General features: G+C 49.2%; 1 protein-coding gene across 1 annotated transcript in view; it reads left to right on the top strand.

Annotated features, from left to right (window-relative positions):
• Igdcc4 (immunoglobulin superfamily DCC subclass member 4) overlaps window positions 1-15,873 on the top strand; it is a 37,599-nt gene that overhangs the window by 11,464 nt on the left and 10,262 nt on the right. Inside the window, exons 4-10 of the mRNA XM_076850953.2 lie at window positions 6,410-6,546; window positions 7,869-8,009; window positions 11,509-11,664; window positions 12,369-12,782; window positions 13,379-13,543; window positions 14,087-14,224; window positions 15,218-15,388. Coding sequence (XP_076707068.2) covers window positions 6,410-6,546; window positions 7,869-8,009; window positions 11,509-11,664; window positions 12,369-12,782; window positions 13,379-13,543; window positions 14,087-14,224; window positions 15,218-15,388 — 1,322 coding nt within the window. The remainder of the gene's footprint in view (window positions 1-6,409; window positions 6,547-7,868; window positions 8,010-11,508; window positions 11,665-12,368; window positions 12,783-13,378; window positions 13,544-14,086; window positions 14,225-15,217; window positions 15,389-15,873) is intronic.

The following is a 15,873-nucleotide window of genomic DNA, read 5'->3' as shown; positions in this document are numbered from 1 at the left end:
ATCTCTCCAGTAGTGGTAGAAGGTACAGGAGAGACTCCTGGGTAGAAGAACTACAGGATATTTGTGAGGGCAAAGTTACAGAAGAAGGGTAAGAGGTCAGGCTATAAGAGATTCTTAGGATGGCTTAGAGCCCACCACTCCTTAGCCTGTCAAATCTTGCCAGCCTTGTTTTCCCTGCCTATGAAACAAATGGGAAAGAAAAGGGGGTTCATTTATTTTATTTTTTTAATATTTATTTTTTAGCTTTAGATGGACACAATATCTTTATTTTATCTTTATGTGGTACTGAGGATTGAACCCAGTGCCTCACGCATGCTAGGCGAGCGCGCTACTACTCGAGCCATACCCCCAGCACAAAAGGGGGTTCATTTTAGATCATGGTTTCCCAAAGTGTGTCTTTGTAGAACATCAATTCCAGGCAGATGAGCTGGGCAAGCAAGAACCAATCGAGAGCCTACTCCCCTGAGAGGGTGGGAGAGCAGCAACATCCCCCACACCATCAGCACAGGCCCCACTTAATGAGAGCTTCCCTTGGTCCAGGCTCTGTGCTATGTTTTGCATGTTTTCTTATTTTTTTTCTTCCCATTATCTTTCAAGGTATTTCTAATTTTTCAGTTTTTCTCTATTTACTTTTAATTTCTATTCTAGCAGATGCATTTTAAAATTCATAGAACCAAAGAGGTAGAAAAGGCTCAGAAGGCTGAGGCAGGAGGATTGCAAGTTCAAAGTCAGCCTCAGCAATTTATCTAGATTCTAAGGAATTTAGCAAGACCCTTTCTCAAAATAAAAAATAAAACGGGCTGGGGATGTGGCTGAGCAGTTAAATGAATTCAATCTCCGATACAGGGGGGAAAAAAGAAAAAAAAAAAGTAGAAAAAATTATCCATTATCTTATCATTTGTAGAAAACCATTGTTAGCTGTTTGTTTTTGGTGCTGAGGTGGAACCCAGGGCCTCCCATGAGCTCTCCTGAGCAGCGCCTCCGTTCCCTTATTGATAGTTTTCATGTCTGTCCTTCTGGACTTTTTTCTTATGTGTTTGTAAATATTATTTTTAAATTTTTGAATTATATTGTACATACTGGGTTCTTTGTTCAGTCTCAAAACAAAAGTTTTTTCACTTAACATAATGAACATCCTTTAGGATTTGTGGGTATGGATATGGTAGAGAATTCTGTCTAAAATGTTAAAAGGAGAGAACTGAAACAGAAGTCACTTGACCCAAGTCACACAACTAGTCCCCAGAGTGTCAGACTCCTGAGCTCTGGTGAGGATGACACAGACCTCTCCTGGGTGTGATTTGGTGGTAGGGTGGGGAATGCGGGGTCTGAAGAAGTTTGTGCTATGGGTGGGGTGAGAGATCGGTTGTCTCAATGTGGCTCCAAGCAAAATTTCTCAGCAAATCAGTAGGGTTCAGACCACCTTCCCAATGTCTAATTCAGACCTAATCCCATGAAGCCACAGATCTCACCCATGAGGCTGGAGCTGCCAGGTCCTGGACTCGGGGAGTGTTTGCCCCCAGGTCCTCTGAAAAGTGATCCTCATCTATAAATAAGCCAGGCTTACATGTCCCAGCACATTGTGTGGGGGAATAAAGAAATGTCTAAAACAGCAGCTGGATTATGCCCAAGGTATGTATTTTTACACGTGCCCAGATATAGTGCATGTAGAAATATGCTATTCAAACACTTGACCCAGCAGTTTGAAGGAGACCATATATGTGGAGTGGGGTGTGCACATGTGCAGTTAATAGACATACTCTGTCAGGGTAGGTGTGCATACTTTTGGAAGTGATAGTGAAGACTAGCCCCCAAGGCAATTCCCTGATACATACCTATGGAAGGCAAACCTTCCATGGGAACCAGTAATCAATGAGAGCAGTGTTCTCCAAACGCCTGGCATTCATAGCCACCTTCGTAATTTTGGCCATCCTTCTGCCACTTCCACAGCCATTTAACACTTTTCTTTACATCATCTCTCTCTCTCTCTCTTGTAATTTTAACACATATTAACAGAACATTATCAAACCAGGTGTAGTGGTGTGACCTGTAATTCCAGCTACTCAGGAGGCTGAGGCTTAAGGATCGCAAGGTTTAAAGCCAGCCTGGACAACTTAGCGAGACCCTGTCTCAAAATAAAAAATAAAAGTGTTCAGAGTTCCATCCCCAGTGCCACGGGCAGGGTAGGGTGGGGGGAGGAGAGAGAGAGAGAGAGAGAGAGAGAGAGAGAGAGAGAAAGAAAAAACAAAAACAGAACTTTATTGGGTTGGGGCGCAGCTCAGCAGTAGAGCATGGTGCTTGGTACGCACAAAGCTGGGGGTTAATCCTTAGCACCAAAAAAAAAAAAAAAACCCCAAAACAACAAAAGCCCCACTATCTCACTGCAATGAAATGGAAAGCCAGCAACAAATGCCATAAATAGAAGGTAGTCATAAAAATAAATATATAACTATTCAAATAAAAAATGTGTCTGGATCACTTGAAATCATTTTGGATCACCGTCCACCCATTTTGGGAATGCACTTAAACAACCTGGGCTCCCTCGCCTAGTCCTCCTCTTGGCCTCTCCCAGCATCCGCCCTGTTTGCCAGGCTCAAGTGACCCTCAGCTAGCATTGCCTCGCCTGTGTGGATGGGTGGGGGGGTGGGGGGATATCTCTCAAGGACTTAGCCCAGGGGCTCCTTGACCCTTGGAAAATTCAGAGCTGCTGGGTCCTTTCATCTGTGTTCTTGAATTCCTGGGCCTAAGTGACCTTTTGGAGATGGGGTCAGCAGACCTCAGATTGGACTTGGAAAAAGAATAACTCCTTTTGAAGAGGTTGTTTCCCATTCTATAAGTACTTACTTTTTTTGTTTTAAATTAAAAATGGTAAAATATACAACTTTACAGACCGGAGAGGGATCATCTACTGACTAAACACAGTTATTACAGTTTCGGATGTTTCCTTGGAGTCCTTTGAAATATGTACAGGGTTTATACCATTTATCAACTTGTTTGGAGCTTGTGACTCATTGTGTTTTGTCCCATATCTAATGTGAGCTCATGACAATTAAGGGAGTCAGGGTTGTGAAGTAGGTGGGGCAGGAATCACCTAACCCATTTTTCAGATGTGAAAACTGTAACCCAGACACACAATGTTACTTGCTAAAATATATCATTACAGCCAGTTCTCTCTACCAGGCCACTGCTGCCTCTGTGTTAGAGCCCCAAGTTTTAAAAAAACAAAGCGCACATGAGCTTATACTTTTTTTTTTTCCTTTGGTGGTGGGGCTGGGGATTGAATCCAGGGCCTTGTGCATGTAAGGCAAGCACTCTACCAACTGAGCTATATCTCCAGCCCCTGGGGACACATACTTTTAAAATTTAGAAGATAAAAATTTTCCATATTTCTAAACTGATACAATTCATTGTTGAAAAAAAAAAATACAGGAGTCAACAAATAAGAGTCCCCAGTAGTCAGGCTCCCAAAGAAAACCCCATGAATTACTGAGCTTTGCCAACCTTGACTTTTTCTGCATACACCCGAACCTATCATTTATCTATTTTACGAAAATAGATTTGCTTCATAAACACCATTTGGCAACCCCCATCCGCCCACCCACTAACCAATTCTTGGACATCTTTCCAAGGACAGAGCTTCTAAAATCACATTTTTAACAAAACAGAAGATCTTAGATGGGCACCTCCTTTGGCTACAGCAGCAGCACCACCCTGTTGGGGGAAAGAAGGCTTCATTCCCTCCTCAGTTCACTGTTTCATTCAGCGCAGAAAGAAGGAAGGGTTATCTATCAAAGGAGGTGTTAGCTCTTGGTACGGGGAGCATGATTTCCCTGGGAAGACCAGAGATCTTTGGGGTCAGGAAGCACAGGCAGCTCCTGGTAGAAAAGTCAGCTAGCTAGACAGGGAGGAAGAGGAGGAAGAGGTTTTGGACTGGAGAATATTAGGGGGTACAGACCTGGGTGGGGGTGGAGGTGGAGCCTCATTTCACATGGGTTCTGCTTGTCCTTCCCCGACTCTTCCTTTCCCATCAAGTTTTTGTGGCAGTAGACTGGGTCCTGGCCCAGGATTTCTCCTCAGTGACCTCTGGCTTCCCTGCCCCCTGCCCACTCCACTCTAGCACTTCTGTGGGCAGCTGTTGGAGTTGAGGGTGAGAGGCTGGGGGCCTGGGGGTGGCCCATTGGTTCAAGGAAGGAGTGGTGTAGGGTTTTATTCTTTAAGTCTTTGGGCTACAGCAGGTTTTCAGGCCTGGGTCCAGAATATCTTCCAGCACTCTGCCTCCCCTACCCTTGAGCTACTTGTTCTCTCCCCTATTTAGATTTTCTCAGACTCTGATTCCCAGGGAACTAAGGGATCTTCCCCAAGCACACAATTGCCCCACTCTCTCTCACTCTGATCTTGGCCAAGCCTACAACCTAGGGCCCAACAGAGCTGTTTACCCACTGCTTGGACCCATTTACCTATTGCTTGGGCTGGTACCCACTCTGCTGCCTACCATCCCAGCCTCCACGGAGATCTCCCTGTCCCAAATCATAGCCTTTGTTTTTCTCTTTTTTTCCTTTGTATATATTTTTTATTTGTTCTTTTTAGATATACACGACATGGAATATAACTTCCATTCTTGAGGTTGTACATGATGTGGAGTTATACTGGTTGTGTATTGATACATGAACATAGGAAAGTTATGTCCAATTCATTCTTCTGTCTTTCCTATTCCCATCCTCCCTCCCTTCCCTTCATTCCCCTTTGTCTAATCCAAGGAACTTCTGTCTTCCTCTCCCTGCTTATTGTATGTTAGCATCTTCATATCAGAAAGAACTTTTGACCTTTGATTTCTAGGGAATTGGATTATTTCACTTAGTCTCCAGTTCTATCCATTTACTGGCAAATACCATAATTTCCTTCTTCTTTATGGCTGAGTAATACTCCATTGTGTATATATGACACATTTTTTTCTACCTATTCATCCATTGAAGGGCTCTTAGGGTTGGTTCCAGCTTAGTTATTGTGAATTGAGCTGCTATTAACACTGATGTGGATGTGTCACTGTAGTATGCTGATTTTAAGTCCTTTGGGTATAGACCAAGGAGTGGAATAACTAGGTCAAATGGTGGTCCCATTTTCAGTTTTCTAAACATCTTCATACTGTTTTCCAAGTGGTTGTACCGATTTGCATCCCACCAGCAACTTACAAGGGTACCTTTTTCTCTTGGGCTTGTTTTGAGGGTCATATGAGAAGTGTGAATAGGGGATTTTGCCAGAGCAGGGAGGAAATAATACCATTAAGAGGTTAAAAAGTTTTGAACTGGATAGGATATATAATAAAAAATAAATCCCATAGCAGGTGCGGTGACACATGCCTGTAATCCCAGCAGCTGAGGAGGCTGAGGCAGGAAGTTTGAAAGTTCAAAGCCAGCCTCAGCAAAAGTAAGGTGCTAAGCAACTCAGTGAGACCCTGTCTCTAAATAAAATACAAAATAGGGCAGGGGATGAGTTTTAGTGTTTGAATGCTTCTGAGTTTAATCCCTGATACTCCCTCAAAAGAGTAAGTCCCACTCCAGCTCACAGGATCCCACTTTCCCCACCCAGAGATAACCGTTACTAGGTTCATTATACACGGAAGTGCTCCCAGGCCTATTATTGTTTTGCACCCAAACACGTTCTGGAGATTGCCCTCCACCAGCAGGCCAGGAGCTGCCTTTTGTTTAACAGCTGACTTGCATTCCATTGTACGAAGTTCCCAAACCCATATAGCGGTCCCTTCCCTACAGAGGGACACCTGTGCTGTTTCCAGTCTTTTGCTATTACAGACAATGCTCGAGTGAATGTCATTTGACATACTTTTTTTTGGTGCACATGTATGTGACTGTTGAATGGAGTCCTAGAACTGGTGTTGCTGGGTCAAAAGGCTCATGCACTTTTTTTTTTTAATTAAAATTTTTTTTAGATGTTGATGGACCTTTATTTTATTCACTATTTGTAGTATGTAGTGCTCAGAATTGAGCCCAGTGCCTCACACACGCTAGGCAAGTGCTTTACCACTGAGCCACAACCCCAGCCCCAGTTCATGCACTTTTGATGTTGAGCTGTTACCAGCTCGTTCTGGAAAGACTGGGTATTAGATGGCTGCTGCCAAGACAGGAGTGCTGTCTCCCCATTTCCTCATTCACGTGAGGTGTCAGCAAACCCTTTGACCTTTGCCAGTCTGACAGGTAGAAGTAGTATCTTACAGGTTCTTTGTTTTTGTTTTTGTTTTTTTGTGGTGCTGGGGATCAAACCCAGAGCTTTGTGCTGCGAGGCAAGCACTCTACCAACTGAGCTATATTCATATCTTGCAGTTTTGATTGACACTTCTTTCATTGCAAACCACCTTCCCTGTGGCCCCTTCACTGTTGTCCTCTCCCCCTTTCCCAAGGCTCATCATGCTTCCCAATGGTGTGCTCCAGATCCTGGGTGTTCAGGAGAACGACACAGGCTCCTACCGCTGCGTGGCCATCAATTCAGCCCGCCAGCGCTTCAGCCGGGAGGCCTCACTCATCGTGGCCCACAGAGGTAAGGGCCACCCAACAGGGAAACCTAAGGGTTTCTGGAGCCAGCCACCTGTGAGCTGGTAGGGACCCAAGAGGCCAGACCCAGCGTTCAGGTAGGTAGTAGGGTAGTCATCCCACTGGACAGTTAAGGAGAGAAGCCCAGAGGGGGCAGTGCCACCCAGCCAACTGGGCATAGATCTGGAGCTAGAAACCAAGACCTCTGCTCCCGGGGCAGGACTCCTCACTTCCTGTGGAGTTTCTGTGCTCCCCTGGGTTGGACAGAGCAATGGGGATGGCTTCTGAGAAGGGGTGCCTTTTCTCTGCTGCCTTGGCACACCCCATAACCCCACTGTGAGCCCAGGGCTCCTGGCGCTGGAGGATTCGCCCTGCTCTGCTAACTCTGCACAGCCAGTCTGGCTTCCTGAGGCCTTTTCTATTTCTGCTTGTCTGAAAAGCTCCTGCCCCGGTTTATAGGTGTAGGAAGAGTAAAGCTTTGGGGTCAGAAAGACCTGGTTTGAATCCAGGCTGTCTACTTACCATCTGCTTGACCCTGGGCCTGCTATCAAATGTTTAGCTCAGAGATGTAGAACACTAGCTGTAGATGTGCCTGGCACTTAGCAAATGCCCTGCAGATCTCATTTCAATCCTCCCCCAAGGGCCCCTCGCTTCCCTTTGCTGTGGCATCCTCCCCTCCAGGTCCCCTCCCTGCTTGCTCCTGGACTTTGACTGGTGAGCTACTCCGGAGTCTGATTCACTTTCTCTTCTGAGCCCAGGGTCTCTGCCTCCACCTGCTGGACAAACCACAAGTTCACCATTCTGTCCAGAGGCCCATGGTCACACTGAGAACCTGGCAGAGATGCTGGGCTTCGGGAGCTGCTGAGCTGGCAGAAACTTGAAAACCCGCTGCCACCACTCCACCTTTTCCACATGGGGACCCAGGGCCCTGTGGGGAAGGGACTTAGCTAAGGTCACGCAGCGTGTTAATAGCAGTGCTGGAACCAGAGCTACGAATGCTGAGTCCAAGCCCTGTGCTGCCCCACGACCCTGCAATCCTCTGCCCAGAGGGTGGGTTGGATTTGGCAGGGCAGAATGGAGGGAGGTGTGGATCTATCCTGCCATTCCTCTGGTGCTGCGTCAGAGGCCAGGCCGTTCTTCTGGTTCTAAGAGATATCTCCAAGTTTCAGTCCAAGCTCTGCTGAACTTGGTGGCTGCTTTCTCATCTGCTTGATGAAACCATGGCTGCTCCCTGCCAACTGCCTCGACAGGTGACCAGGAGCTCCGGTGAGGTATGTCAGGTAAAGGTGCCTGCTGGTAAGGCTGCCCACTGGCCTGTCTTCTCTCCAGGGTCCCTGGCGACCACCAGGGGGCAGGATGTGGTCATCGTGGCGGCCCCGGAGAATACCACTGTGGTGTCTGGGCAGAGTGTGGTGATGGAGTGTGTGGCCTCGGCTTACCCCACCCCTTTTGTGTCCTGGGTCCGACAGGGTGAGTGGAAAGAGAAGGGCATAGGAAGGGAGGGACATGGCATCCCCAATCAGGGAGTCGTATGTGTGATCACTCAGTGTGGTAGGGACTGGGTGTGGTGGGCAGCCAGGTCAGTGACAGCATGGGAGAACAAACCTAGTCATCCACTGTGTGGTGTGTTTCCTTGACAAGACACTTTGGGTCTGCCACTCATGAAACTGTTCTGTCGCTTTACTGAGGGCGGATGGGCCCTGGGTTAGAGTCTTACTTATGTCTGTTCCTCATAACAGTGTTGCAGGTGAGGGTTTGAGAACTGGAGCGTGCTAGCTGGCCAGTGAGTGAACGGAGCCAGAAGGCCACTGCTGGTCAGTGTATCGACAGCCAGCTCTTGGTCATGCAGCATGCTGCTACCTCTGTGTGCAGTAAACTCTAAGTACAGTTGAGCGGAAGGGACCCTGGCCTCCACACTCACAGTGTGGGTGGGTGAGGGAGATGGAGATAAACCATGTGCCCTTACCCAGGAAGAAAGGCTTGACAATATCAGGCCAGGAGTGAAAAGCACCCCATGGACTGAGTTCCTGGAGATGCCGTCAGGGTAATAAGAGCTCAGGGCCAAGGGTAACGTCACAGTGTGCTGAGTACTTGACACTGGTCTTCTGTCAAAGCTTCCAAGAGCCCTCTGAGGAGAGCAGGGGCCAAGATGGGCAATCCCAATGGGCAGATGAGGAACAGAGACTCAGGCAGGTAGAGAGCCAGGACCAAGCTTTAGGGCTTGTTCTGTCTAGTACACTGTCCCTCCAGTCCTGTAGAAAGCAAGCTAGGATAATTTTTGTTTCCATTTCATGATAAGAAGTGACTTGTCTCAAGGTGATGGCAGATGTGTCTTAAATCCAGCTTTTTAAAATTATTTATTTTTTTAGGTGTAGATGGACACAACACAATGCCTTTATTTTTATGTGGTGTTGGGGATCAAACCCAGGGCCTCGCCTGTGTTAGGCGAGCGCTCTACTGCTGAGCCACAATCCCAGCCCCTTAAATCCAGCTTTTTACACTTCTTCTGACTCATTTCGTTACCCTATACTGCCTCCATTCCATAAGTTTCCATCTCACACTCAAAAGAGAATAGAATGCAGAGTCTAAAGAAAAACAATAAATGGAGCAACTGTGTATCCAACACTGAGAGAATGAAATAGAACAGTGCTGGAACCTTTGCACCTATCTGAACTACACTCCCTCATTGCACTGTGACACCTGCCTAGTTAGGGAGGATCCCAGGGCCAGCAGGACCCTGGCACTATTACTTGGGTAAGGGTGTGGCATCACCCAGAAGGCCTGATATCAATATTTCTCAATCCTGGCCATGCATCAAGATCACCCAGGGAACTTGTTAGCTTCAGACATCTTCCCTTCACCTTGGGGAGCCAAGACCTATGAATCGTAGTGCTCAGAAAATGTCCTGTCTCATTGCTGGTCACAGTGTGGTCTCTGGACCTATCATTTTAGCCTAGTTAGCAGTGCAGAATCTGGGGCCTTCCCTCTGCCTCCTCTCAATAAGGGCCTCCTGAGATTCTGTGCACAGTAAGGATAAGAGAATTGCTTTCCCAGAGGATCCTAACACCTGTGGTTCGAGAAGCTTACGTGGGTCAAGGGTAGAAAGAGAAGTGCAGGAAAGGAGCTTCATTCCTGACCCCAGGTCCTGCTCTCTTTCCAGGAACTCACTTCACTAAGTCAGGGAGGTACTTGGGCTTTTCTGTGTTTTGTTTTGTGACTAGAAATGCAACACATGTTCATTGTAGAAAATTGGGGCGGGGGGAACATAAGCAGAAAATATCCCACCACTCAGATAAAACTTGTTAACATATAAAAACATTTTTTCTTCCAAGTTTTTTTTCTAAGCTTATGTACATTGTCCCCTGAAACTGAGAAAGCATGCTGTACATACAGTTCCCGGCTGTTTTCATTGAACAGTGTCTCATAAGCATTTCCAAAACCTTAACATTTTTTCAAAAATAATTCGAATGCCTATAATACTCCATCATAGGAATGCATCTATAATGTGATCCACCAGTTCCTACTATTGTATATTTAAGTTCTTCGCAGTTGTTTGCTATTTCAGTTAACACTGCAGTGATCTTTCCTGCTAACAAATACTTGCCTATGGCAGGCACAGTGGCTGTGCGCCTGTAATCCTAGAGGCTTGGGAGGCTGAGGCAGGAGGATCATGAGTTCAAAGCCAGCCTCAGCAATTTAGCAAGGCCCTAAGCAACTCAGCAAGACCCTGTCTCTAAATATATAAGAAAAAAAAAAGCGGGAGCTGGGGATGTGGCTTAGTGGTTAAGCACTCCTGGATTTAATCCCTTGTACCAAAAAACAAACAAACAAAAAAATACTTGCCTATGAGTCTAATCATCTCCATGGGACCAGGATGGATAAGTGGAATTCCTGGCCTCAAGGTCAAGATGGAGCTCTTTTATGACCCTTTCTCCATCATTGTAATTTACTGTTTTTGAAACCATTCCCAAGTTGATGGATGAAAATTAACATGTTTTGTTGTGCATTTTTAAATTTCTTGGTCATTTTCAGTTTTTTTTTTTTTTTTTTTTTGATACCCAGGAATGAACTCAGCTTGGAGGTGCTTAAGTACTGACCCACATCCTAGTCCCTTTTATATTTTATTTAGAAACAGGGTCTTGCTGATTGGGCCTTGATAAGTTGCTGAGGCTGGCTTTGAACTCGTGATTCTCCTGCTTCAGTCTCCCAAGCTGCTAGGATTACAGGCATGCACCATCATGACCAGAGGTCATTTGCATTTCTTGTTCAGATTTTCCATACATGCCTGTAAAGGCAAGAGCTTTTAAATGGCTTTCATTTCACATCAAGATAAAAGTCTCTGCACATATTTAAATTTTTGCTCTGGCCATATTTTACTAGTGCAGTCCTCATCACAGTACTGAGGTAAGACCATAGGGAAGGAATTTCCTTGAGAGAAGTGAAATCAATAATGGTAATATCAGTGAGTGACTATTGTACCAAATACTTATTATATGCCTTTACTGTGCGCCAGGAGTTTTCAGACCTTACTCTTTCCCCTTCACAGCTGTCCTTCCACCTAGGGACTCTCTCCCCACTAAAGACAGGAACAAGCCTGACTCAGTGGCGCACACCTATAATCCCAGGAGTCTGAGGCAGGAGGATCATGAATTTAAAACCAGCCTTATAGTGAGGCCCTAAGAAACTCAGTGAGACCCTGTCTCTAAATAAAACATTTAAAAAAGGGCTGGGGGATGTGGCTCAGTGATTGCGCGTCCCTGGGTTCAATCTCCGGTAAAAAAAAAAAAAAAAAAAAAAAAAAACACGAAAAATCAGGGACAATAGAGGGCCACTGGGCTGGCAAGAGAAGAAGCTGAGATTCCAGCCAGCGACTGTGGTGTTAACTTTACTTGCTGTAGCGGATTCCCGAGGTCCGGTGAGGGGGCGGAGGAGCGCCCCCCCCTCTAGCGCGCCTCCCCTCTTGCTGCAGACGGGAAGCCCATCTCCACCGACGTCATCGTGCTGGGCCGCACCAACCTGCTCATCGCCAGCGCACAGCCCCGGCACTCTGGTGTCTACGTCTGCCGAGCCAACAAGCCCCGCACTCGCGACTTCGCCACCGCCGCCGCGGAGCTCCGCGTGCTGGGTGAGGTGGGGTCAAGGATGAGCGAGCAGTGTGGAGGAGGGGGACTGGAGTGGATCTGCCGGGCCTGGTGGGACACTAAGGAAGGGGAAGTAGGCAGGTGGACTTGTAGAGGGACGGAGGGATGCTCCTGGAGGATGAGAAAGAGTTAGGGAGGACGAGCTCATGGGAGGAGTCCTGGTGAGGAGGTAGATGGGTGTATGTTAAATAGTACCTGGAGGATGGAGTGGTGGGTGGAGTTGAGTGGGGGACTGGAGAAGGGGTCTCTCGGGCGTGGCTTGGGTGGGTGCGTGGGGCGGGGGAGTACTGGAAGAGGTAACAGAGCAGTCTGGGTGGTAGTAAGACTGGGCACCAGGCTTGCTCCGGCTTGTGATAACTGCAGAGAGGGCAAGAACTGTTAGGTGTGGGAGACGTTGGCAGGTAGAGGAGAAGGAGGTGGGTAAGTGAGGGCGTGGGATTAGAGCCGGCAGGAGCGGGGAGTTTTAGAGGAGGCTCTAGAGTCCTGGGGACCATTCGGGAGAGGCCTGTGCGAGGTACCTGGGGCAGGCGGGATAGACCTGCGCTGGACTAGTTAGGGAGGGGTGAGTCTGGGACAGGTTAGAATGACTGGAGAGGGGAGTAGGGGCGGCCCCGTTGGGGTAACGGGGGAGGGAATAGAGCCCCTAGTGGCAGGAGACCGTGGTCAGCGTTGTCCCTCCCGCCCCCAGCTGCACCTGCTATCTCGCAGGCGCCAGAGGCGCTGTCGCGGACACGGGCGAGCACCGCGCGCTTCGTGTGCCGCGCGACTGGGGAACCCAAACCCGCGCTGCGCTGGCTGCACGACGGGGCGCCGCTGCGGCCCAACGGGCGCGTCAAGGTCCAGGGTGGCGGTGGCAGCTTGGTCATCACGCAGATAGGCCTGCAGGATGCTGGCTACTACCAGTGCGTGGCGGAGAACAGCGCGGGAACTGCGTGCGCCGCCGCGTTGCTGGCGGTGGTGGTTCGCGAGGGACTGCCCAGCGCCCCCACTCGGGTTACCGCCACACCGCTGAGCAGCTCCGTAGTACTAGTGGCCTGGGAGCGGCCCGAGCTGCACAGTGAACAGATCATTGGCTTCTCCCTCCACTACCAGAAGGCACGGGGTACGTCTACCCAAGTTCCCAGGGGCCCCAGCAGAAGGCTATGCCCTGCACATTAGGGAGCGAGCACAAGTTGGATGGTGGCTACCTCTGGGGATGGGGTTGGAGCCCACAGAAGAGATCCACTTATCTGTTGGGGATCTTCAGCCAGGTGTTAGAGGGACGTTCAATGTACGTGGGTCACTTCCCCTCTGCCACTTTTGATATAAGAGGATACTTCTCCTTTAGGGAAAATTTCTGGTAATTCCTGGAGCCACCTCCTACCCCAGTTAACTAACTGCAACAGGAATTATTTCAGTTAGACACCAGAAAGAACCTCACAGCCAGGGGAGAAACTAATACAATGAGAAGACTAGAAGCCAAGGGAGTTTATACTCTCCAGCTCAGAGTATCTGGGATGATTTAGCTATAAGTAGACTATTAGAGATGGAGATGCTACGGAATATCTCTAGACACACTCCCCATGGCCAGGGCCTGGGGTGGCCCTTTGATAGTCCCATTGTCCCTTGTGTTACCACCCAGGCATGGACAATGTGGAATACCAGTTTGCAGTGGGGTGGCCCTTTGATAGTCCCATTGTCCCTTGTGTTACCACCCAGGCATGGACAATGTGGAGTACCAGTTTGCAGTGAACAATGACACCACAGAGCTACAGGTTCGGGACCTGGAACCCAACACAGATTATGAGTTCTACGTGGTGGCCTACTCCCAGCTGGGGGCCAGCCGCACCTCCACCCCAGCACTGGTGCACACATTGGATGACGGTAGGGCCTCCGAACCTGCAGCTGGCAGCCTGGGGTCCAGAGAGCTCCCTGGGGTGGAGGGGTGGCTCCCCTTCTCTTTACTAAGGTTGTACCAAGGCACTTTTGCCTGCCTGTGTCATCTTTTGTGCCCTATAAGGGAGTATGCAGGGTCTGTAAATTGGGGAAACTGAAGCCCAGCAAATGAGAGTGACTTGCCCAAGGTCAGTAGTACAGCTGGGACTTGAGCCCAGGACTTGGGATTCCCCATATCATACAGTCCTTCTCCCTGACACCCATGTACCATCCAGCTAGGGGAAGGGCCGGGGCATTGAGCCACTGAATGGGAACATTGTGCCCCATACCATTTTCTAGCTTCAGGGTGGGAAGAATGTCCCCTTATCCTCCAGCTTAGGGCTTCCCTGAGAGGCTCCCTTTCCTCCCTCAGATCCTGGTCCTGGGCCTACTTCTGACTTGCTGTGTGACCTGGGCAAGTCTCTGGCCGCTCCTGAGCCTCACCTCCCACGACGGTGGAGCAGAGCTCATGCTGATGTTCTTCTGTCTCAGTCCCCAGTGCAGCGCCCCAGCTTGCCCTGTCCAGCCCCAACCCCTCGGACATCAGGGTGGCGTGGCTGCCCCTGCCCCCCAACCTGAGCAATGGGCAGGTGGTGAAGTACAAGATAGAGTACGGTTTGGGAAAGGAAGGTGAGTGGCAGGCAGGGGCAGGGTGGTTGGGAGTTACTCACAGTCTGAGCTGCTGGAGAGCTGAACAGAGGGGGAGCCTGAGGGGTGGTGGAGTGGGGAAATCCGACCCTGGGAAAGAGCAGCGTGTAATCCCAGTTCGGGATGCTGAGGCAGGAGGATCACGAGTTCAAAGCCAGCATCAGCAAAAGCGAGGCCCTAAGCAACTCAGTGAGTGAGACTGTCTCTAAATAAAATACAAAATAGGGCTGGGAATGTGGCTCAGTGGTCGAGTGCCTCTGAATTCAATCCCTAGTACCCCCTCCCCCCAAAATAGAGCAGCGGGGTTGGGGGTGGGGTCAGCAGGGATGAGAAGGGCAGGCAAAGAGGCTGCTCAAGGCCGAGGGAGGCCTGGGGTCTAGTCCTACCTCCTCTGCAGCTGTAGTGTGTAGTCCATTTGGGTCTCTGTCTCCTCATCTGTGAAAGGAGACACAGATAATCCTTGGAATCCTTCTGGCTCAAAAAACAGATTAGAGATGAGGAGGTGGAAGGCGTGCTCTTGGGGCTGGGAAAAATGGATACGGAGGGGTGTGTTAGGGCAGATGGAGTCATATAGAGAAGGGGCTCAGAAGGGGTAGAGATAGGAGAAGGAAAGTGACTGGAAGTCCAGGCTAAGGGCGAGGAGGGAGGAGAAGGTAATTCTCAGGGCTCTAGAAGCCAGGTGGCAGTTGATGGCCTTCCTGGCCAGCCTTGTGTCTGCATTCTGGTGTGTGTTGAGGGGTCAACACAGGGAGGGGGAGAGCATACCTGGTTCTCTGCATGCTTTGCTGGACTACATCAGCTAGAGCTGAGGCCCAGGAGTGGGCCCTAGAGCCTGGAGTCTGTCCAGGTTCGGAGGGCCTCAGGCCCCAGCAGGCACGGAGGAACCAGGATCTGAAGTGGAAGAGTCAGTGTAGGGAGCTTAGAGGTCATGGTCCTCAGGTAATAGCCAGCAGCCCGTCTTTCTTGTCCCAGCAGATCAGATTTTCTCCACCGAGGTGCCAGGGAACGAGACGCAGCTTATGCTAAACTCCCTTCAGCCAAACAAGCTGTACCGTGTGAGGGTGTCGGCGGGCACTGGGGCGGGCTACGGGCCCCCCTCACCATGGATGCAGCACAGGACACCCAGCGTGCACAACCAGAGCCATGGTATGGGGCTGGAGGGAACAGAACACTGAGTGTGGCGGTGTGGGTGTGACAGTGTGAGTATATGTGTGCCCTTGGACCCCAAGACCCCACCACCCCATCCATCAGAGGCCTTCTGTAGCTCCCCCTGCTTCACAGGTAACGGAAGCCAGGGTGAAGGGGTGAAGGGCTGGGCCCTGGTGTCCTTTCTGTCCATCCTTTGACCTTGGACAAACCATTCACAACTCTGAAGCTTCATTTACTGCTGAGACATGGCACATGGATTAATAATTAATGTATCGTAAATGACTTGCTTAGAACCTCAGGAGAACCCGTTAAGTGGCAGCTGCTTTGGTGATTATGATTGTTGTTTTCCTGGAGAGGCCCAGTAATAGAGTGATTAAGTGCAGACAAAACCTGGCACACATACTATCTGACACTGGGCAAGTTACTTAACTTCTCTGAGCATCGGTTTTCCTATCTGTAAAACGGAGATCATAGTGTTTGCT

Source organism: Callospermophilus lateralis, chromosome 3 (genome assembly GCF_048772815.1).
Source record: "Callospermophilus lateralis isolate mCalLat2 chromosome 3, mCalLat2.hap1, whole genome shotgun sequence".
Lineage (NCBI taxonomy): Eukaryota > Metazoa > Chordata > Mammalia > Rodentia > Sciuridae > Callospermophilus > Callospermophilus lateralis.
This window is presented reverse-complemented; position numbering and strand designations above follow the sequence as displayed.